At 38.4% G+C, this 24755-nt stretch overlaps 1 protein-coding gene across 1 annotated transcript in view; it reads right to left on the bottom strand.

Moving 5' to 3' along the window:
* Positions 1 to 24755, bottom strand: part of BBS9 (Bardet-Biedl syndrome 9) — a 453794-nt gene that overhangs the window by 45373 nt on the left and 383666 nt on the right. The window contains exon 21 of the mRNA XM_047097119.1: positions 19447 to 19669. Within this exon, the coding sequence (XP_046953075.1) occupies positions 19447 to 19669 (223 nt within the window). The remainder of the gene's footprint in view (positions 1 to 19446; positions 19670 to 24755) is intronic.

Genomic DNA, 24755 nt, shown 5'->3' with positions numbered 1-24755 from the left:
AATTTGAAGTATGAAGAGCACTATCAAATTCTGTTACAGACACAAATTTAGATGATGTTTCATAACATATTAAAGAAAAAAACTCACGGAAAGCAAATTTTATGATGGTAAAACTCTTGAGGGCTCACCGTATTTCTATTTTACTTGAAGTTCAGTTAAATACTATTCAAAACAATAAGGGATAGGGGGCTCACAACTTTAATTAGAAAGTAGTTCCAGATAGAGAGCATGTAAGTCCGAGTATATAATTCACTTTAGTCAACAAACTTACTAATTCCTATTGATCTGGAAGACACTTGTTATCTAATGAATCTTTATAGATTATTAATTAACCCATAAGAAATTACATTGTGTCTCAAGAAAAATCACCTGGTGACACTGGGAATCCAAATATGTATTCCTACATAACATCATGCTCTGCTAAGTGTTATCAGTTGTATAAACAAAGAGAGTGGTCACATATTTTGCACCCACATGGATTTTATGTTTTAACTTAGAATGCACATATAGCAACTAGAGAACTAGACAGTGTAACACGAAGTGCCAGTGGGTAGTACTAAAAGTTATAAATATTAGCTTTAAGCACGTGACATTACTAACATTATTTACTCTACAGGAGTTAGATTAATTAGCAAAGGGGAGAATTCTCAGAGAAGACTTCCTGCAGGAAAAGTAGACGTGAGATCAACACTCAAATTCAACATAAACAGAACCAAACTTATCATTGTTCTCCCTCAAGCTTTGTTCTCTTCCAAAGACGCCTTTTCTATGAATGGCGCACTGGCCAACTGGAACAAGCAATCCAGGGGCCCTCCCTAATACCTCTCTTTTATACTCAACCCTGATCTTCAATCAATTACCAGATTCTGTTGAATCCTGAAAAATCCTGAAATCCTGAGAAATTTCTTAGATCTATCTGCTCTTCCTGATCTCTATGGCTACTTCCCAAGACTGGGCCTCTATCATCTCTTGCTTTCATAGTATTTACCTTGTTTTGCAACTGAATATCTATAGGATTATTTAATTAATTGACAATATAGGCTTCGTGATGGTAGAGACCATGTCTGTCCTGCTCACCATCAGCTTTCCACTGCTTTCAACAGTACCTGGAGCATAAGGAAGTAAAGAAATTGAGCTAAGGTTCAAGATAAAGAAGAACAACTAGGTCAGATTATGAAGGGCTTGGTCCTAAAACAAAAAACCTGGTATTTTTCTAATTAGGAATATGACTGATATTGTGTCCATCTGAAGAAATAACAAGATGAGGAGAAAGAACTGATTTGTTAGATAAGGCGTTGAAATTTGCTATTTCTTTAAAAAAAAATAGGTTAGCAAGACAAAACTTTATTTCCCTTAACAATTAGGAATAATTCATACACATAAAATATATAAAAGAAGAAATGCTACCAAATCTGTAAGAGCTCAGTAGAAGTATGTCAGCTCCCACCTCTGCCCTCGTCTCGCTCCATCTCAGCAGCACGTGACAATGCTGACCTTGGAAACCCTCCCCTCTCTTGGCTTCCACGTGGCTACTTTCTCACAGTTTTCCTGTTACTCATTCCTTGGCTGCTTCTCCTCAATTTCCGATGTTGGTTCTTGCCCTTCTTCATGACCTCTAGATGCTGGAAGGCCTCAAGGTTTAGATGAGCCACCCCCCCCCCCCTTCTCTTTTCTCTTTCCACATAATTAGCCCATTCAGCTTCAAATACAATACAGAGGCTGCTGTCTCCTGACTGTCTCTCTGCAGCCCTGGCTTATCCCCTGAGTTCCAGACACCTTGACATTCACAAGTGGGTGTCCACAAGGCCTCCTGAGTAGAACAGATCCAAACAGATCTTTTATTCTGTACCCCCCACTTAGCCCACATGCACACACACACACACACACACACACACACACACACACTGTTCTTCCCTCCAACTTCCCTATCTTCACTACCACTACTGTCCGCCTCGCTACTAAAACCAACATTCCAGGAGTCCTCTCTGCTTCTTCCCTCATCTCACTGCTTACTTGTAATCCATCACCATGTATTCTATGGCCTCTAAAATATGCCCTAGAGCTGTCTAGTTCTATCTCTATGGCCACAACCCCAGTCATCATTGTCTATTGCCTACATTTCTACAATAGTCTCTCTGGCTCTCCCGGTATTTCCACTCCAGCTGTTTTCCAAATCATTCCCTAACAGTAGCCATAGTAATTCTTAAAAACACAGACCAGATCACATAATTTCCCTCCTTAAAAACCATTTGATGGCTTCCCACTACTCACAGGATGACATCTAAATTCCTTACTGTGGAATGTAAGGAATACATGACTTGGCTCTCCCTGCCACTCTTCCTCATTAAGATCAAGCCAGGGAGGCTATGTGTCTTTTGAATACACCAAGTCCTTTCTTCACTCCAGGACTTTAAATTCTTCTATTTCCAGTTTTATTAAGATATAACTGACAAATAAAATTTTAATTAAAATGTGCAGTGTGATGATTTGCTATACACATATATTACAAAAGGATTTCCCCATTGAGTTAATTAACATACCCATCACTTCACATATTTACCTTTGTGTGTGTGTGCATGTGTGTGAAAGAGAGAGAGAGTGTGTGTAAATGTTTAAGTTCCACTCTCTCAGCAAATCCAGGCCTTTAAATTCTATTCCACCAGCTTAGAGCACTATGTCCCTGGTTCTTCATTTTCTCAACCCTCTGCTCACAGAAGCCTTTCCCAATAACCTTGTCTACAGTAGCCTTTACCCCCAACTCTCTCAACTCCCTGTTTGTTTCAGTGAACATAATACAACTCAAAACTCTCTTCTTTAGCTTCACAATGGTTTACTCTCCAGCTTCTCCACTAGAATATATGCCCCATGAGGGTAGGAATGCTGTCTCTGCTCTTAATCAACATATTCCAATGTCCAGTATAGCGCCTGGAACATGGTAGTATTTTTACAAGTGTCTGTTAAATGAACAAAAAATAGTCCTATTTCATGAATAAAACTCCTTTCCCCCTTTTAAGAACTTCCATGTATCCATTATGCTCCTAATATTGGTCTCTGGGCCAAAAGATGAATTGTTTACAGATGGTGATATTTAGCTTCATTCCAAATTTATATTTAAGAAACCACAGTACAATTTGTAGAGTTTACAAGTCTAAAGAGGAAGGAAAAGAAGATAGTTAATATAGTTGAAACAGAGAACTGAGCAAAGTTTAGAAAGGGGAAGGTGGCAGCAGAAAAGAAAGGTTAGACAGCTCAACTAAGATGAATATGAGTTACAAGATCCCTGAGGAAACAGAAAAACAGAAGAGGATACAATTCATCCATCAGCTGCCTTTCAGATACCCACTGACATGACAGACGCTGAGGTGAGAATATGGTGGTAAGTAACACAGACATGGTCCCTCTCCTCATGGAACTTATAATTTAGTGAGAGAAATATTAAACAAACCCACAACGAAGGTATAATTACTAACTGTGCTTCATGCTATAAAGAAAAACTCTGAGAGGCCATGAGCAAGAATGATAAGGGTCACAGAAGACCTCTCATGGGAAAGAGATCTATAATTTGGGACATAAGGATAAATTAGCTGGTGAACATGTAGATGTGTGGCAGGGGGTAATTTTGGGAGGTGGAAAAAGGACAGTATTCAAGACAAAGGGAAGGGCATATGCAAAGGCCAGAGGCAGGAAAAATCTTGATGAGCAAAACTGAAAGGGGGACTTGTGGGCCAAAGGGAATTCTGGGGAAATGGATAGCAGAGAAGTGGATGGGAAGAAGGAGGAAGCAGAGTTCTGTAGGGCAAGGTGATAAGTCTGAGTTTCATCCTGAGGCCAAATGTGTCTTCTGAGAAAGAAGAGAAAAACAAAAGATGAATAAAATTATAAACATTTAATATAAGCCAATGGGAAGTAGAGTTTTGTTTTGGACAACCTTGATCTTCATGGAATGATGGCTTCTGTACAGTTTGGGGGAGGAGGAGAGGCTGGAGCTTGAGCAAAATCACAAGGATTAACTTCTGTTGGGAATGAGATCAGAACCAAGTAAACAGAACTCTGGTTAGCAGAGGAAGGCCCAGGTGAAATCACACAGTGTGAGAGGAAACAAAAGTAGTTGGGCCAGTTTTATGATTAACTTTAGCAACAATTTCCAGCCCCAGAGTAGATCCAAGAAAAGTCAAAGATTTACTCAGGACTGGAGATTGACAGGGATCTAGGATGAAAAGCCACAAAGTTCTACAAGGCAGAGCTAAAAGGGCTAGTGGAAAGGCAGACAGATGTGGAGTGGGTACGCTGGAAGCTGGGGGTTGGAAGGAGGAGAACTGAGTGAGAGGAAACTGGGAAAGATGCTATAATGTTCAGGAAAATGATTCATTTCAAATCAGTTTCACAAGATTATGTTAGGCATCTTCTACATTCCAATTATATTAGATTCTAGGGATGGATTCTAGGAAAATGAATGACAGTCTCTGCCCTCAGAGATGTCAGTCTTATAAGAGGATGTCAATAGAGGGTAGACATCTAATAATGATTGATGGTATAACACAAAAATAAGAATAAACTCAAAATAAAAATGTGATGAAAATTGTTTTTATGATATACAATGTGTTAATGATCACTACAGATAGCTAGGAATTTTATTTATTAGGTAAACTTCTCAAGAATTACTTTGGATTCCTTTCTAAAAATGGAAATACATTTTTGCATCAGAAAGCTTTGAAAAATATAGTGCCCAAATAACATTAATAGTAATACTTAACTATAATATTATATAACTAAACAATTATTTTAACTAGTCACATAAGGAATTTTTCCCAAATAATAAACTATACTCTCCCTCCATTTCACTTATGAAGAAAAAGAGAAACAGGCTTTAATCAGAAGAAAGATACAGATACAATGGTTTATGGTTGGGGTCTCAATTATGGTGTGGTACAGGATGTGTTTTTCAATGGAAATAATGAAGTATGAAGTGTATAATTCATGAGTTTATAAATGTGTAAGTTATCACAGTCTGGTGTTTTACTAATTTTGAAAGACTTTTTTATCTCTTAAAAATATACAAGGGGTGCCTGGGTGGCGCAGTCGGTTAAGCGTCCGACTTCAGCCAGGTCACGATCTCGCGGTCCGTGAGTTCGAGCCCTGCGTCGGGCTCTGGGCTGATGGCTCAGAGCCTGGAGCCTGTTTCCGATTCTGTGTCTCCTTCTCTCTCTGCCCCTCCCCCGTTCATGCTCTGTCTCTCTCTGTCCCAAAAATAAATAAACGTTGAAAAAAAAATTTTTTTTTAAAATATACAAAACACGTAATATCAGGTAACTTACTTGTATAATACACAGTCGCATACACTGATAAATGTCCACCTTGACAAGGTTAACTTTATTTTTTCACTGAAACCCACCAGGCTTCTATACTTGAGCCCTTAATATTTGCCATTGCCCTTGCTCATAATTAGAGAGCCAGTAAGCTGGAGCCTTGCACCCCCTGCCATGCAATTCGCCATAACAATGTTTTTGCTTCTTGTTTTACGGTTGCAGTCACTTCCAAGTTTATTTGTAACAAATGCCAAAAGTATCTCAGAGCAACCAACATGCAAACACCTGTACTAAATAAAAACCATCCTATCGGTATTAGCATAAATCATGGCTTTTGAAAGCTAGAGAGTGACATCACTTTATTTTTTGCTAACATTTTCCACATGACATTGGACCATGGCCCTAAAAGCAGACTTGAAAAAAATACAAAAATTCTGAATAACCAAAATATTTATTTTCAAATTTAAAAAATTAAAGATTTTAACAACTAAAAGCTACTTTTTAAAAAACATAAAGTTTAGACATATCATACAGAGGAATACAACTAAAGGTGCTTTACTTTTTAGAATTAGAAACTTATATGCTCTAAAAACCACCAGAAACAAGAGAATTGTTTCTCATTTTAATTTATACTTGTTTAAGAAATACCCAAATTACACATAAATCAGAAGGGATGGACTATTCCAACAATTTACTTGAATAAACACATTAAAAATGGAGTTTCTTCAAAGTTTAGTATAAAGGATTCTCTAAAAGGTTGGCAGCATGGACCTGACTTCATTCAGCGCGACAGCTCAAAGTGGGAGAACATCCTCTCTACTTGCTATGGCTGCTCAGTGTCAGCAGAGCTGTTCCTATTTTAGAGCAGGTGTGTTGGCCAGAATTAAAAATGATTAAGACACAGGAATGGGCCAAACTGTATGGACTGGCCAATCTATCCTGCATATATTTTAACACTTTTAAATGAAAATAATGTGATATAAAATAACTTTTAGTGACTGTCTCATGTAAGCCTCTGATGAGTGAATTGCTTTTAAGCACTTGAAATACTTTACCCAGTCACCCTAAAATCTAAAGGAAAATGAAAAATAAATAAAACTTTAATAATATTCATCAATTTACATGGAAAGGAGAGAAATATATTCTTGTTTTCTAATTTTTTTTTAATGTTTATTTATTTTTTTGAAAGAGAGACAGAGCACAAGAAGGGGAGGGGCAGAGAGAGAAGAAGACACAGAATCCTAAACAGGCTCCAGGCTCTGAGGTGTCAGCACGGAGCTGGATGCAGGGCTCGAGCCCATGAACCATGAGATCATGACCTGAGCCAAAGTTGGACATTTAACTGACTGAGCCATCCAGGTGCCCCAAGAAATGTATTCTTCTTATTGTTGAAAATGCAATTCCCTGGACAGATAGTGGGTATTGGGAGTAAAAATTGAAAGGAAGAAAACAGGAAGTATGTTTGTTATAATTTTGAGGTGAACCACTACACCTTACTGCTGAAGACAGAGTCACTGGGGTAGCAAAAGCTGAGGTGGGGTAAAAGTTGAGGGGAGAAAACTGGAAAAACTGTTACCGGTTTGTGGTGAATCTGTAGAAATCCCTTCATATTAGCAACTGCTGGGATAAATGCCCATTTTTCATCCTTATATTTGAAGACAAAACAGCCCCAAATATGAATAGAATATGTAAGAAAAGTTCTTTTTTAAATAATGCATGCCTCAGAGATAAATATCTTCCTGAGGGATGCTCTAGAGTATTGAGATACTTTTTCCTTTGGCCAATCTATGTTATTTTTAAAGATGCCACATATTACACAGAGTTAGGCTTTCGATTGTAATATTTCATATCAGAAAAGATAGCTCACATTTATAACTGGGTGAGGGTACAAATGGGCATTTTACAGATTTATCCATATGACATGACTAGAGACAGAGGTATAGTGATATGCTTTAAAAGTTATTTAATTTATCCCCCTGTTTCAGGCAGGGTTTTTCCCAAATTATCTTTAGACTGTTGAGTATCCACATTAGTTTAAACATCTGCAAGGAAGGAAATTCCTCAAACTCCCCTGGTATTTTATTCTTGTATTAACAATCCTACTTCCAAGAACACAGCTTTGGTCATCACATTGTAATTAGTTACCAGCCAGCTTGTCTATCAACAAGTATTTGCTAAGTACACACAGGGAGAATGTTATTCTGTTAGGTCTTTGATGGTAGACCTTCCCCTATAGTTACTCTTAATTGCTTCTCCTGTCAAATACAACTCTAATCCTGGATTCAAATATTCTTGCACTAAATTTCCATTCATCCCATTATGGACTCCCTATTACAATGGATAAGAAGGAGCATCCTACTAAAAACTGAATGTTTTCTTTCCTTATACAATACAGTTTGATGTTCAAAACAATTTTGAAAGGTTTTGATGTTTCAAAACAAGGAGGTGTTATCTCAATATTTCAAGTGAAAAAATTATGGCTCCAAACAAGTATCTGCATAATTACTAAATGGCTGACTTCTCCTTCCCAGACTGGCTCTTGCAAATCATTTTAACTCACTGTCTCATCATTCACCCCTTCCTGCTCTCTCACAGAACATTATAAAACTTTACTCAGCATCTGGGCTTTATTAAACTTTTCTTTTTTTTAAATCTCCACATATTCCCAAGTTATATCAAGGTTCTTATTTCTTCTCAAATACTAACTCTATTCAGTCTACCTATATTCTAGATTATTCCTCTGCCTCTTCAAAGTTTCCCATTTAACAAGAATGTTGCATTTTAGCACTCTCATCTTGCCACCACCTCCTGACCTTCAAACACCTCTGAACATAGTTTTTGAACAGAAGGACAAGAAAAGAAATACAAACTTCTTCTTCTACCTTGTACCTTCCAATTATGGAAGAATCTTTGCTTGAGCTTCTTCTATCCTTGAGAGTATTGGCATCACTTCTGGAATTGCTTAAAATTCACTCCTCCCCACAGAACGGCTTCTTTTCCCAGATTTGTGATTCTGCAGCTAAATCCCAAACCCAGTGTTTCCCTCCCTATGCACACCCTTGGTTTCATCCAATTGCAAAGCTTTAATGATGAACTCTAAGCTCAGGATACTAAAATCTACTTTGCAGACCTACATCTTTCCCTGAAGCTAGAATTCCTCACATCCAGCTGTTGACACACATCCCTTCAAGGATACATCTCAAGCATATTTGAAATGAAGCACATTATCCATAACAAAATGCACTTGCCAACTTAATCATTTTTATCAGTGGCAACTAAAAACTGTGATATACTATCTGTATCCTTCTGTGTTTGTCATACTTCCCCTATCCTGCATACCACTGTCATATTAGTACTTCATACAGCTTATGAACCTATAATAGCTCCCATTACCATCTGCATTATGTGTGATCTCTTTTATCTAGCTTTTCAAGTTCTTATATTAATTAGTGTTTACTGATCTACCCGACTGAATTTCTAATCTGAAACTCACCAGTTTACTTACAGACCCACATCTTCTTGCCTCACTAACTCTCTATATATAATATCTGCCACCACCCTTTTTAAAAGTCCACAACTTATACCTACTTCAAGACTTATCTGCTTTATAAAAAGCTCCACTGATTCATTCTAAAAATGTAAAGTAAACCAATGTCAATTTTCTATTTTTGATACTGTACTACAGTTCTATAAAATGTCACTATTAAGGAAAGCTGAATGAAGGGAACATGGAATTCTAGGCAGTATTTCTACATCTTCCTATGAGTCCACTATTCAAAATATTATAGGTATTTTATATTATTTCGAAGTAAGAAGTTTAAAAAATATATAGTGGACATCAACTATATAAGTATAAATGTGCCAGGCATAAGTGGGGTGCTGAGGTCACAAAGAAGAATAACATACTGAGCCTTCCGTGCATGTTTCCCTCCTATCGGGGAGTGTTATGGACTGAACTGTGACCTCCCCAGAATTCACAGATTGAAGCACTAACCCCCCATATGGCTGTATTTGAAGATTGGGCCTTTAAAGAAGTAATTAAAGTTGAATGAGGTCATAAGGGTGGGGCCCTTATCCAAAAGGACTGGTATGCTTACAAAAGGAGCAAGAGGCACAAGAATGTACACATACAGAGAAAAAGGCCATGTGAGGACACAGATAAAAGGTGACCATCTACAAGCCAAAGAGAAAGAAGTCAGGAGAAACCAAACCTGCCAGCACCTTGATCTTGGACTTGCAATCTCCAGAACTATGAGAAAATACATTTCTGTTGTTGAGGCCACCCAGCCCATGGTGTTTTGTTATGGCGGCCTCAACAAACTAATACAGGAGTGAGGGATGAAGTAAAAATATTAAACCATGGTACCATATGATAAGCACTATAGTAGCCATATGCCCAGAGACCAAGGAGCATAGAAAACAGAAGTGCCAGGAAGACTAGGGAATGCTTCGTAGAACATCATTTCAGCTGGGTCTTCAGAAGTTAGTGGTAATTTTACCACCATCCAAAGACAGACTCTCTAAGCCAAGAAAAACTACAAGCCTGCAAAGCATAGTGTATTTGATGCAGTATCAGTAAAGGATTTTGAGGATAAAAGTGCAGGAGATAACAGCTAGGAGGATAATGTTGGTCTATTTCATAAAGAATGCTGTATTTTAGGCTTATGACTTTTGACTTAATGTGGTAGGTAAAAGAGTGCTGTAGAATATTTTCAAGGAGGTAGGTAACATACCCAGATCCCTATTTTTGCAAAGAAACTCATATTCACGGAAAACTATAAATTCATTAGAGACGCACACAGATTTAGCTACAAAAATACTTACATATAATTATTTATCATCCTAAAATCAAAAATTATATATTTGACAAAAGGGAACTGATTAATTATGTAGGTATTAAAATAATATATTGTATTTAATAGTGCAATAATGATATAATGAAAGTTTTTAGAGTAGGTTATAAAGCAATAGGTGTAGTATGACCCAATTTTATAAAAAAAATACATATATCCAAAGAAAAAAGATTGGAAGGATATGTATACACAGACACACACATAGAATACATCTATGTATATACACATACATAAATTTATATATAGCAGAGTTTATATCTATTTCAGGGTGGTTGGATTATTAGTGATTTTTAATCTTCTTATCCCCTAAATTTCTACAAAACATGTTTTATCTGTGTATTAAAGATATGAGTTACTTTTAACAATTTTATTACAATATAATTCACATATATAATTCACATTTTTAAAATATATATTCAGCGGTTTTTAGAACATCCACAGAGCCGTGCAGCCATCACTACAACCTAATTTTAGAATATTTTTCTCACTCCAAAGGAAATCCCGTACCTTTTAATTATCACTATCCATTTCTCCACCCCTACCTCACCCACAGCCCTAGGCAACCACTAGTATGCTTTCTGCCTCTATGAATTTACCAGTTTTGGACATTTTATATGATTGGAATCATATGGTATATAATATGCAGTCTTTTGAACTGGGTTTCTTTCACTTAGCATAATGTTTTCAAGGTTCATTCATGTTGTAGTTCTTTATATTGCTGAAGAATATTCCACTATATGGATATGCCATATTTTTTTCCTATTTATCAACTGATAAATATTTGGATTGCTTCCATTTTGGGGCTATCATGCTGCTATGAATACTCACAAGATGTTTGCTTTTTATGGTAGTACTAAAAAGAATGAAGGAATGTTAGTACAAGAAGACTACTGGTAGGTCATTTAAAGATCCTAAATAGGACACAGGGACATTAAGTAAGGTAATAGCAGTGTGGACAGTAAAAGGAGATATATTTAGGACGTGCCACCATCACGTTTTGGTGACTGACTGAACATGGGCAGTAAAGGCAACAGAGTCAAAGCTGTTTTGAGGCCCCTGGCCTAGACATTGAGTAACATCATCTACTGAGATGAGACATGCAGAAGGAGGGGAGTTCAAGTGAGTTCAGCCATGTGCAGGTGGAGAGGCCTGTGGGGTATTGATGGAGACAATGTGAATCCTGGAAGAGAGGCCAGACAGAAAGGTCCAAACGTAGAAATCATAGAATCCAAGGAGTAGTTGGATAAGACTGTCCAGGAGAGCATGAAGACAGAACACCAATAGTCAAGAGCCAGAAAAAGCAACAGGAAGCCACAAAGCAGACTGGAAAATACAGGCCTTAAGGGGACAGGGACAGTTTCCAATAGTGAAAGAAAAGCCAAGGAACGAAAATGTTACGACGAAATGGTCTCAGTGTAAAAGGGTACAGAGTAGCCAAATGAGTTATAGGCAAAGTGTTCACTAGATTTAGCAACGATGAAGTCACTCATGAAAGAGTGAAAATATTACTCAGAGATCAAGAATAGGCATAATTTGGCTTACTTTCAGAGAGGAGTTGCAGGAAAGGAGATAGGATGGAGACAGAGTCCATGAACTAGCTGCATACATTTATATAAGGAGTGCTGGGACTTAGGTTCATTTCTCATACCAGAAATACAAATAACCCCATAAATACATGGTCATTGCCTTTGAACAACTTATTTCCTTTGGGGAATAAAAAAAAAACATTAATTTTCCCAATTTATGAAGTTAGTCCTTGTTTTTTCTTTACCACCATTTCTGATACAATTATCCGGTTGCTTTCTATCATGGTCCCTTCTTATGAGTTATATATATATTTTGTAGGAAAATGTATACAATATATGGAAAAGAAAGAGGAGAATGATACTTAGTACCTGTAACTCCACCACCCAAAGTAATTACTATTAATACATACCTTGGTTTATATGTTTCTGAACCACATTTTGAGAAGTATATAGCTGAAGCTCAATCTTTCATTTTCTGCCTTTGCTGACTTACTTAGAAACACCTATCCTGCCTGCATATCTAGGTATCTGCCTTTATTTCCTTCTGTGTTTTATGACTTCATTTTTTTACATTTAAACCTCTTAACTATCTGAAATGTATTGTAGCACATGGTATAGACTAAGCAATCTATTTTTTTTCTCCAAATGGTTAGCCAGTTCCCAGCACCATTTTTAAATTCATCTTGCCCTCTCTCCACCACTTTGAAATGCCATATTAGCACATGAGGTCTGAGTTCAGATTAGTACATTCTACATTCTTATATATTTAATTGGGAGACAGGGAGGTGAATTCTATTCCTTATAGAAGTTCTAATGATCCCAAGTAGTCACAGAAAAGCAAAAGTATAACACAAAGATATTCACTCAAAAACTAAGAGACCACTTATAAAATTAGTCTCTCCTCAAATATCTTTCCACATTTAACACTAGATGAATCCCGCCTGCTATCACCTTTCACATGGGTTCATCTCTCACCAACTGTTGGAAATTATTGCAAAATCAGCATGAATAGGCTGCAGAGGGAAATTGTAACTCTCGCAAATGATGCAAGATTTAAAACAGCTATAATGTAATTAGAGACACAAGGCAGTGACCAGTGAAAATCTGGCAATCATTCCAGTTAATCAAGAGAAGAAAATTGACCAGAAGATGACAAGATAGATGTTTCTGGAGAAAGTGATTTGCATATCAAGCAATTAAGAAAGACCCCTCCCCACCCCCCCATCCCCCCGGGAAATGGATGATGCTTTGGGATATTTTTTCCTAAATAAATTTCAAAAAAAAAAAAAAAAGAAAAGAAAATGGATATTTGAAAATAAAAAAAATAAAAAAAAAATAAAAAAGATTCTCTCTCTCCCTCTCCCTCTGCTGCTCACAAACAAACCCTCTTTGTAAAGGTGATTCTAAGGTCAAACGTGTCTACCAACATGCCACAAACAAGCAAAAAGAAAAACCCAACAAAATTCTTTCATTGCTGTTTTTAAGAATTAGCACATAATTGTAGGCATGAACATAAGTTTTGGCAAATACATGATAAAGACAAATGAAATACAAATACAAATAAACTTACTGTAAATTTTAATTTTACTTATTTTTCAATTAAACCTTGTTTATTGTCCCCAATAAAAAGAGTAAAATATTGGTTCCAGTTTCAGGTAGTCTTTTTCTGATACCAATTAGTCTCAAACCTTTCATACTTTAATCAATTTTGAATGTTCTATTTGGTGTATCAAGCTCTCATGTTATAACCGCAACACTGCCATTTACTGTTACTTTATAACAAATATTCAAAAAAGGCAAATTTTACACTCTTCTTTTTTAAAATTTCCTATCTGATCTCACATTTTTCTCTTCTAACTCTAGACTTCTGTCCTCACAAGTGCCTTTTAGATTTTACATCAGTATTCATAATTATTATTAATAGAAGCTCACATTTAGTGAGAATTTGCTGTGTCAGGCACTTACTAAGCATCTTTCAAGTACTGCCATATTTAATTTGGCTAAAAACTCCGGTAAAGTACCATTATTATTCCAATTTGTAGTTAAAAAAATCAAGAAGCTAACAAGCTAAGAAACTTTTCCTGTATTATACAACTTAACTGATAAAGGGCCAAGCTAGCTCATGTACTCTTGAAGACAAAGTCCACTTCACAGTTGCACAGTTGACCCTTGATCAATGCAGGGGCTGGGAGGGTTGAACCCTGTGCAGCTGAAAATCCACATATAACTCTTGACTCCCCAAACACTTACTAACAGTCTATGGTTGACTGGAAGCCTTACCAAAAACATAAACAGCTGACTAGTACACATTTTGTATGCTGTATAGATTATACACTGTATTCTTATAATAAAGTGAGCTGGGGAAAAGAAAATGTTATTAAGAAAACCATAAGGAGGGGCGCCTGGATGGTGTAGTCCATTAAGTGTCCAACTCTTGATTTGGGGTCAGGTCATGATCTCACAGTTTTTGAGTTCAAGCCATGCATTGGGCTCTGTGCTGAGGGTACGGAGTCTGCTTGGGATTCTGTCTCCCTCTCTCTCTGCCCTTCCCCCGCCCACTATCTCTCTCAAAATAAATGAAAACAAGCCTTAAAAAAATCATAAGGAAGAGAAAATACATTACCAGCACTGTACTGTATATATATGTATATATATAAAATTCCATGTTAACATAGACCTATGCAGTTCAAACCTGTGTTGTTCAAGGGTCAACTGTATTCTACCATTTTGGAACTCACTCCTTTTAAAAAAAAAAACAAAAAAATGAACAAATAGATTCAGAAGCCATTTAGTGACTTTTCCAGAAGCCTTTCCTATATTGAATTTGTCTAAATTTCTTAAATGAAAAACTTCAAACTTATAAAAGTTCAAATAAAGTGTAAAACCAACAGCTAAATCACACTGACAATATGAAAGTAAACACCAAATGTCTTACCAAGCATTAAAGTGAGACCTCAGAAAGTTAACTTAAAATACTACTGAAATGGGTCATTTGGAAAAAGCCTTGAAATAACATCAAACCCTTAAGGCAAAAAGGTCATTAACTCAAATTTAAAATACTAAAAAGTGGGAGTTTTAAATATATTTCCCCAAAGGATAGAATAGATACCTTATTCAAATTTTTATTCTCCGTTTTCTTCTACCCACTTAACAGAGTAAAGACGTACAAGAGACCAATTTTGTGGTGGTCCATACCACATTTCAAAGTATGTTTTCTGACCCATACCTGAGAAAAGGCTCACCTTATTTATAAAACTGTTTTCTCCCCCTACCCCAAATCAGCTTCCTTGAGGTCCAGGAATCCGAAAGTGCCAAACCAAATACAGCTGAAGCTATGGCCCATTGCAATGTCTGACTCATTTGAACACGTTAAGAGAATATTCCCCTGAGGCACTTGACCAGGCTGGATGGCCCTTAAGCCTTTTTTCTTGCCCAGCTTACTCTACCTGCCCTGCTGTGGGGCCCACACCATTTGCTCTCCAAGCTTCCAGCTGATGGGTCATCATTCCATTTCTTGGGGGGCAAAGCATCACCTAGACACATGAAGGTTAAAAACCCATACAGAAATGATACAAAGCTCCAGCATTCATGAGGTTAAAATGATTTGCCTGCAAATGCCATAAGTTAGGCCCACCCACATGTGCATTAAGTTCTGCATAAATGTGCTTAAGGGAGTCAAGTCTTAGCTATAATTAGAGCCCCTGAAATGTCAAACTAGACAGTGAGGTCATAAAAGGAAGCCTCTGGCAATCTAAGGCAAATCTCTCAGCTTCAAGCACCTGCAGGGACAAGCAGATAACAAACAAGTATAAGAAGCCAGCTAGGCCACTTACAGGCATTCACATTCAGATTTTTTAAAAACACTGCCCTGGTCCTGTGTGACTCTTTCTCTAAGGGGATGCACACAACTGAGATTAGAAAGAAGACATTTAATGGAAGTGCAATATTCCCCATCAGAAAAAAATGTGAATACCAGAGCTATAGGCAGGAGGCATGGAAGTTTGATGGTTCTACAATAAAAATTTTAAAAATAATAATAATTTTTAAAAAATCATTTACCCAGAAAGGGATAGGCTAAATCTTGATGGAGAATCTGAAGGTTGATAAAGGCAAACAGAAAAAATGTGAGGCAAAAAGTCCACAAGGTAATTCCCAGTGGGAAAGATTTTCAAACTCTGGATGCCAGGGAGGATGTTGTCATCATGGCCTTTACTGGAGCAAAGAAAGGGCACATCCAAGGTGCCGGGCTCATAAAGTCATGAGGCTAGAAAAGACCAAGGGTTTTTTATTCTGAGATGTTTATCCATCTGCAATTTAATAAGGAACATGGTAAAATTACACACACTCCTGCCTTTTAATACCAACCACTAAGTCGCTTCATCTTCCTAGGCCTCGGTTACCTCAGCTGTTAAGTGAGGGAGGTGAACCAGATGATTTCTGAGTTCCTGCCCAGCTTTTAGTATATGTGCTGCCGAAGCGAGCACTCCTGCCCAGCTTTTAAAAAAAAGATCAGGTCTATGAAAAATGGTCGCACGCTTGTGTGTTCAGAAACTCATTCCTTTCTAATATGCCACTTACCATCGTGTATTCTGAAACCAATTATTATTAACTAAACTAACACTGTAAATTGCATAATTACTGGCTTGAAGCAGAAAATAACACAGTATTTCTTATTATCTCTGTGATAATGGTATCATATCACCTATGGAGATGATAAAAATAAACCACAAGCGAAGACAAATCTTTAACATGTTCTTCACAGCAAAATAGCGTGAAACTATTTCTGCCCTCTTCCCCCCCACCCCCAACAGTGCTGGACTAATTTAAGTGAAAAGAAGGGCAGATCAAGAACAGCTTACACAGGAGAAAGCTTGGGCTAGAAATGTATTTGTACCATTATGGTCTGTGTAGTCTAGAGGGAAGCACAGTAGGCTAGATTAGATTCTAGACTTAATCCTTCTGGTCACCATGTAACTCTGATCAGATATTTAGCTTTTCCTAACTTCATTTTCTGTTTATAAAAAGCAATAATCCTACATGTTTTTTCCACCTGAGAAATGTGCTAAGGACAGAAAGAAGTGTGTGAAAAATTTGAGTTCTAGGGAGGAAAGGTATTATAGGTAATAATGGAGCATGTTAATAACAAAGAACACTGATTTAACAATTTTTCAAAACTCACTACCATGACTGGATCAAAGCCAGTGGGGATAGAGAGTCACTCAACCAGAGTAAAAAACTGGGTCATGGGTAAGCAGAAGCAATGAAGACAATGACAGTACAGCACAGCAGAAAGCCAAACCCTCCCCAGTGGACTGAACTTGGCTAGACTAGGCATGAGAGGCATAGACCTGGCTTACAGGAGCCTGCTTTGTGAACAAATACATTCTCCATCTTCCTGCGTTTCTTCATTTCTCCCTCCCTCCCTTCTCCTCTTCCATTCCTCTGCCCCTTCCCTCACACATTCAAAAGTTTTGCATCAAGGGCTTATATGGACACAGCTCTCAAGCTGTTTCTACACCTAGGTATTTAAACAAATGACTAAAGTTCCATAATCAACAAATGTGACTAAGGGAGCATGTGTTCTCTCCAGGCGTGCAGGTCTTTGCTAACAGCATTGTCACTGGCATCCTAATGGCTGTTTCTAAAGAGGCTCAGACAGGGAGACAGGAAGGTGGGGAACAGAAGGCAGGGCTGCTGAGGCTTCTATAGATGTGCCAGCCAATCGGGGGCTGATCCCATCTCTTTCTTCAGTTTTCTCTTTCACATATTTGTCCCTCTCCCTCAAGCCTCCTTTGTTTTTCCAATCAGCAAGGAAGGAGAGAAAGCCATGTACTGAGTGCTGATCATGGTAAATGTTTTTCATTTACTATCTCATTAAACCTAAATATTTATTTCTAATGAAAATAAATCTGTAATAGTGGACAGAAGATAGATGAGTAGAGGCCAAAGGACTAGTTAGGATGATGTTAACAAGGGCAAGATGGAGAGGGCGTAGATTAAGATAAACTGTATTAGAACTGTTTCTAGGTGGAAAGACATTTCTATTCTGAAATGTCATATTAAAAATATTCTTTTGGAATAAAAGTTAGGTTCTGTCCATGCGTAAGTAAGGTAAAAAATATTTCAAATCAGGGGCATCTGGGTGGCTCATCGGTTAAGCATCTGACTTTGGCTCAGGTCATGATCTCATGGTTGGTGGGTTTGAGCCCTGCGTGGGGCTCTGTGCTGACAGCTCAGAGCCTGGAGCCTGCTTTAGATTCTGTGTCTCCCTCTCTCTCTGCCTCTCCCCTGCTCATGCTCTGTCTGTCTCTCTCTCAAAAATAAAATAAACATTAAAATTTTTTTTCAAATATTTCAAATCATAGAATATAGAAACCCATGACCCCAAATGAGCTATTTTCCCACCCCCAAATTTACAGGCTGAATTACACATATATCACAATGGTAATAATTAAGGGGCACCTGGCTGGCTCCATTGGAGCGTGCAATTCCTGATGTTCAGGTTGTGAGTTTGAGCCCCATGTTGGGTGTAGAAATTACTTAAATAAATAAAACTTAAAAAAACAGGTAATAATTAAATATTACAATGGTAATAATTATAGCTTTATTTTTTGAGCGTGTCTCTATTCCAGGCATCGTGCTAGGCACTTGACAAACATCTAAGGCCCCAGTGACAAGGGAGGTATTATTACACCCCTTTCACAAGGAAGAAACTAAGACTCTGGAAAGTTAACTAACATATCCAGGGTCATATAAGTAGTAAGGGATAAAGGCAGGACCCAAACACTGGTCTGTCTGTCTCCAGAGTCTGTGCTTATTAGATTATGCTATGCTGTCTCTATGTTTATCTTTTTAGGTTTTCGTTTGCGTTCCTTTTTACTTCTAGGAATGCTGCTTGAGGGAAAAAGGAAGCAAGAGGAAGGGCATCAGCATGGGGGTGGGAAGGAGCACATAATACTTGAAAGAAGGAAGAAGAGAAAACCACACCACTTCTCTCTGATACTAGGGCGCTTGCTTTAGAAGGAAATAGATACTACAGCTACTGCATTTAATTCATTTATATACTTGAAGTCCTTTGTTGTTGCCATAAAGACAGACACCATGAGGGAAGCAGGACGTGGGAGCTGCTGCCTATGAGGGACACAAGTACACCACCATTGATTGCTTAGCCCCTCTGACCATGGGAAGAGCTGACCTGGATGACCACGGCCATCACTTTGCTCCTGGTAGGGCAAGCTGTGTCTCTCTCTACCTTGACTTATAGGTGCCATGACTCTGGAGCCTGTTCACATCTCCTGATCCCAGTCTTTTTCTTTGTCTCTTCCCCTTTATTCTGATGACCACAATCCAAGCAAACACCAGAAGGGATAGGACTCATCTGGATTACATTAAGTGCTTGTATTATGCTATTTACATTTATGAAATATGGTATCGCGAGACCACATTTAGTAAAACTTCTCCTTAAAAATAGTTTTATTCGCTAATCCACTTTTTATTGGTTAGAAGCAAAACAAAATGGCTCATATATTTAAAAACAGAGGGAAGAAAAAAGACATACCATTCTAGAAATGTCTAGCAAGCAAATACCCCAGGAATATTTATCCAAGTGGTTACCCTGGGATATCTGAGGGGAAATGTGAAAGCAATTTTCTTGGCTATCATCACTTTAATATGAAATGTAAACCCCAAATACAACCTCAGGCGCATTCCTTTAATTTGAGTAAAGTAGTTGCGTTTAAGGAGCATGGATGAAGCTCTTACCTGGCATGACCATGGTCTGTGGGGCTGCCGCATCCGTACTTAAGCAGAGCCGTCCACCTTTGGCTAATCTATCACAGAGCAAGGTGATATGTTTCTTTAGTCGGCTTGTGTCTTTGGGTATGGTCAGCTGGCTGCTGAGGTTCAAAGCCTGCTCCTTTGAACTCTTTGAGAGGCAAGTCTTCAAGAGGTGGGAAATGGCAGCATCCACTGTTTCTTCCCAGCCCTAGATACAAGAGCCGATTTTGAATTTAGGCAAAGATGACAAATGAGCAAAGTAGGCACTTACTGTTCATCAAGTTAGAAGATTGAGTGTTTACGTCCACGTGTTAGGGACTTGTTGAGAGTCTGGTTTCTGGAATATTTCATACCAGTCTGGTTTTGAATTCTAGCTCTAACAGCTGTTTGATCAGGAGCAAGTTACTTAATTCCTCTTAGTCACATCCTTATCTACAAATGAGTATACTAATATTAGTCTGCAGCTCCAAAGGCTGGGGTGATTAAATGAGATGCTATATGAAAAGCATTTAGCCCTGTGCCAGACATAATAAATAACAATAATAATAATCCCAGGTATAGGTATGATTGATGACCTGGATCCTGAAGCTGCCAGGATTATAGTTCATTTTGCCTTATCTTTCTGCTGAAAGAGTACTGGCCAGGACAGGGAGGTCCTCTGAATATCTTGGGGGAAACTGGAATGTAGAGAAAATCCTGGCGTCTCTCACAGCTATTGGTCCCACAGCCTTGGGGTTGTAGGCAGAAACCAGAAGAGTTTATTTCAAGGGAGATTTTGTGAGACACAAGCCTATCTAGTCCCACTTCACTGCCCAGGTGACAGAAAGTGACAGAAAGTGAGAAAGTGGGACATTACACCACTTCTGCTGGGACCATATGGCTGTGCTACAATGAAAACCTCAAGAAGTGCAGTGTCCCTTTAGCACCATGAAGGCTGTAATTCTAGGAATAACAATGTTGGGCAGGGACCTCTTCGGGATCATAGAGGGTATCAGCACTGGCAGAACTGGCATGAGGAGGAACCACCCGCAGGTGGGTTCAGATAACAACAGGGCAAGAAGCAGGAGGGGTCGGCTATAAGCTCCCATTGCACATCCCTGGGGGGTCCTAGAGACAGCCAGGTACAACTTTTATAGAGGTCTGTAGGTCCTAAACAGCACGAGTGGGAATATGAAAGCACGAGTGAAATCTGGGTATTATTGCCACTGTGACTCCATTTATACCCAGAGGTTGGCAAAACCTAGAGCTCCACAGGCCTGACAATCAAAATGAAAATACAGAGGAAGACATTGAGTGAATTTATTCACACAGAATGCTACAGAATATTCCAAGCCCCTTATATAAGAGGTGAGAAACCTGAGACTCAGAAAGAAAACTCCCCCCCACCTCCTTCCACCCTCCTCGCCCTCCCCACTTCCCTCCCCATGCCCCACCCAGCCACAGAGATCTACTATTTGCATTGCTCCATCCTCAACCTTATTGGCTAGAGCTGTCTTTCAAATACGCAAATTGCATTAGGTTATTCCTTACCCTCTGCTGTGGTGGCTGGCTGTGTATTTGGTTTCCCCACCAGAGTGCCTGGCATTCTCCATACCCCTAGCACTATGTTTAATAAACAGAGGGTGATCAAGAAATAAAGGGGTGCCTGGGTGGCTCAGTCGGTTAAGCAGCTGACTTCGGCTCAGGTCATGATCTCGTGGTCAGTGAGTTCAAGCCCTCCGTTGGGCTCTGTGCTGACACCTCAGAGCCTGGAGCCTGTTTCAGATTCTGTGTCTCCCTCTCTCTGACCCTCCCCCATTCATTCTCTGTCTCTCTGTGTCTCAAAAATAAATAAACGTTAAAAAAAAAAGAAATATGTTAGCTAGACAGAGAGAGACATGGTAAGATAGAGAACTAGGATATTAGAGCTGGGAGGACTTTGGAGATCTTTAGTCCAGTCTTGTGGGATTTTCCTAGGACCCCATATACAATAGCAACCATCTGTCTAGGCATGGTTGTCTTCACACAGTCCAAAATTACAACTTTTGGAGGCAGTTCACTACTTCCAGGGACATGTGTAACCAGCAGAAAGCTATTCTTATACCGAGCCAAAATCTGCCCCATTGGCCCTTAGTCTACCCTCCAGAGCCATGCACAATAAATCTAACCTCTCTTCTACATGACAGCCCTTTATATCTGTGAAGACAGCAGTTCTGTACCCTCGCCTCCAGAATAAACAGCCTCAGTTCCTCCAGCTCTTCCTAATATAAACATGGTTTCAAGTTTTCTCTCCATCCTGACCACTTGTCTTTGAATGAGCTCCAATTTTAAACACTTAAAAAATTTATACAGCTAACTAGAGAACCCTAAACTGACCCCAAGACACCAGGCTAAGGATGGGAGTACAGGTTAGGAAATAGCCACCCTTCCCATTTACAGGCAATTCTCCCTGCCAGCCTGGCCTCTGGTTGTCTCTGCTCTCTTGGCAACTGTATCAACTCCTAGAAAACTAAACTCTAGACCTTTTTCATACTTGCCACACATCTTCCTTCTAGGCTTGTGCAGTTGGTTCTTTAGACCTAACGGCAGACTCTATACATGTCCACTGAAGAACTCCCCACTAATTGCCGAAATCAAGGTATTTTACTTTACTGACCCATTATAGACACTGCTAGGCAAATTAGGATACAAATTAATTACTTTACACTCATCTTGAATATCCTTTCAAGAGATGTCAAAAACTGTAAAAACAGCTTCCTACTCCAAACCACTAAATAATGAACCAGTAGTTACCACAAAGGCATCTCTATACAACTACCAAAATCTAGACAAATATCTAAAATGGAATTTGTATTTCAATGATAATGGGAAAAGGTGAATTAAGACAAAATAGTAAACCAGATGTCATCTGAGAGGATATATTTTCAAGTTCTTTCAGAGCCATTGACAAAGACCTCTGGAGTATAAGAAGGAAAGATCTTTTGCATATAATTTGGCATTTGTGTGCTCTGTGGTCATTTCAGCACTGAAACAGTTCCTACAATTTTATAGACTATTTGTTTAAGCAAACTACTATTTTCATACGTAACTTACAGTAGCATATTAGATCATTTAAGTAGATATGGCATTTAGTTAACATGGAGGTACTACGAATTTTCTTTCTTACTGCCAACTTGCAGATCAAGTCAAAAACCATGTCATGTTTAGGTATTTGGCATGGCTATTTCTTTAATATAATGAGGCACGATGCCAATACTTTTAGAAGGATTTCTACTAAAATATAAGATTATTATTTGGAAGGACTATATTGCTACATAAACTCAAATATGATAATAAAAGGAAAGTTTATGACACAAATGAAGAGCCTTTGAAATGAGTTTTATTAAATAAAAATACAGTGATAATTCAACGACCAAACATGTAGCATACTTACCTCAGGAAATGTGAACCAGAACTATGTGGAAATGCATAATCTTCCAGTGTGAGAAGTACCTTAAAGGTAAGCTATTTTAACCATATTTTTGGTGTTTGAATCCAGCACTTTTATTTATAGCTCTTAAATTGACAAGTCTAATATTCAGTCTTAATGCCTAAACACACACACACACAGACACCATGCACATACCTACTCTTTATCCTTTACAGTTGAGTATCAATTGTACTAATATTTTCCCTCTTCTAACTGTGAGAGTGAAAGAAAATCCTAACTTCGGGAAAATTGTGCTAAAAGTTATCTAGAAGGGGAGAAACTGCTAAGCATGTGCTCTTTAGTAAGAACTGATTTGATTTTACTTCTCAAATCCCATGTGTGGTTTTTAGAAAACAATAGCAGGTGGGAAGTTAAACTAATTAATTAACGTGTGAATAAATAATGTGTCAATAAATAAATTTAAACGCACATGTTACTCTGTTTTATCTTCTTTATAATCCATGTCGGTATTAGAAATTAATTTATTTACCAGGTTTTTGGTGCTTACTTTATCTAGTCTAATATTGATAATTTGGATTTTCCTTTGTTCCCAAGGACTAGGCTCAACCCCATGTGGTAACTTCATTTTTGTCTTAGCCCTTTCTACCTGAGCCCCTACATTGGGAGCCTGCTTACAAAGTTACTCCTTTATGGACCGGGCTGCCTTACCCCTGCCAAATGCCCTCCACGGAACTGGACCCAACAGGTGTGGCCCTGCTGTCTGACTTCTCTAATGCCAAGTTGTCTGCTGCACACATCCGCCAACATGGCTTCCCAGTGCTCAGTTTTCATGTTTCACCTGCCTGTGTTGAGGCTGCTATACCCCATGCTGGTTCCAGATGCCTCTCTGTACCAGATGATGCCTCATTTCTATGAGTCAGCTTTATAAATTCAAGGCCTTGGCTTCTCTTCTCTGTTCCTCCTCCTGACTGAAGACAGTCAACTGAGCTACACTTTTTGCTATCCAGAGAGCAGGCAGCCACTGCTGAATTTCCAACTTCTGCTCTAACTGCTCTGCTAGTCTGCCCTGGTCACTGTGCCTAAACACTAGCACAAGCAAGCGGTTTATGAGAAATAGTGAGAAGCAGAAAGTTTGACCACATTTGTAAAGTTAATTTCCTAGGGTATCAACCAAAGTAACCAAAGAAAAAATTAAACCAGAAGAGTATTCTCCTACCACCTGTGTATTAAAACAACTGGGTTGAAGACAGCTGCTTCTAGGTTTCTAGGTTCCAACTTCACCTCCTTCACCTCAACTTCCCCTTCTCTGTAAGACCTTAGGTTAATCACTTAATCTCTGTGGGCTACATCTGACATCACCATAAAACAGGAATAACACTATTTGCCATCCCAATCTTATGTGAATGGTAAGGCACTCTGAAATCGTAAGTGGAAGATACTATGAAAAAAGTATGCATATTCAATCCTACTTTTAAAAAATCAGAAAATACAAACACACCACTGAAGTCCAATATTCAAAGTAACATCTTTAAACTTTTATTCAAATTACAAACTTCTGCAAATGTATGTTTATAATAGAAGCACTACCACATCCTTAACTATAGTAGTATAGGGGGAAATACCACAAAACCCCATCACCAAATGTGCACACAGTCAGTTCTAAGGGAGAGAGGAAATGTAAAAAAAAGGAGATCTGTCTAAAGGAGCAAATGGAGATTATGCAGCTATAGCCCAGATTTCAGCTGAGGAGAGAAAACTCTCAGAAATAGCTTGTCTTACATTATACATTTGAAGGTAAGATAACCTTTACATCATACTCATTTATCTGAAAAAGAGAACTATATCAAAGAGAAGTAAATTTCCTCTTGAAAAGATGTAAAGGGTG

This window comes from Lynx rufus, unplaced genomic scaffold (genome assembly GCF_022079265.1).
Source record: "Lynx rufus isolate CCGP_SWC_20201006 ecotype Redwood Valley unplaced genomic scaffold, mLynRuf1.p SCAF_4, whole genome shotgun sequence".
NCBI lineage: Eukaryota > Metazoa > Chordata > Mammalia > Carnivora > Felidae > Lynx > Lynx rufus.
Note: the sequence above shows the minus strand (reverse complement) of the source record. Positions and strands in the feature narration are given on the sequence as shown.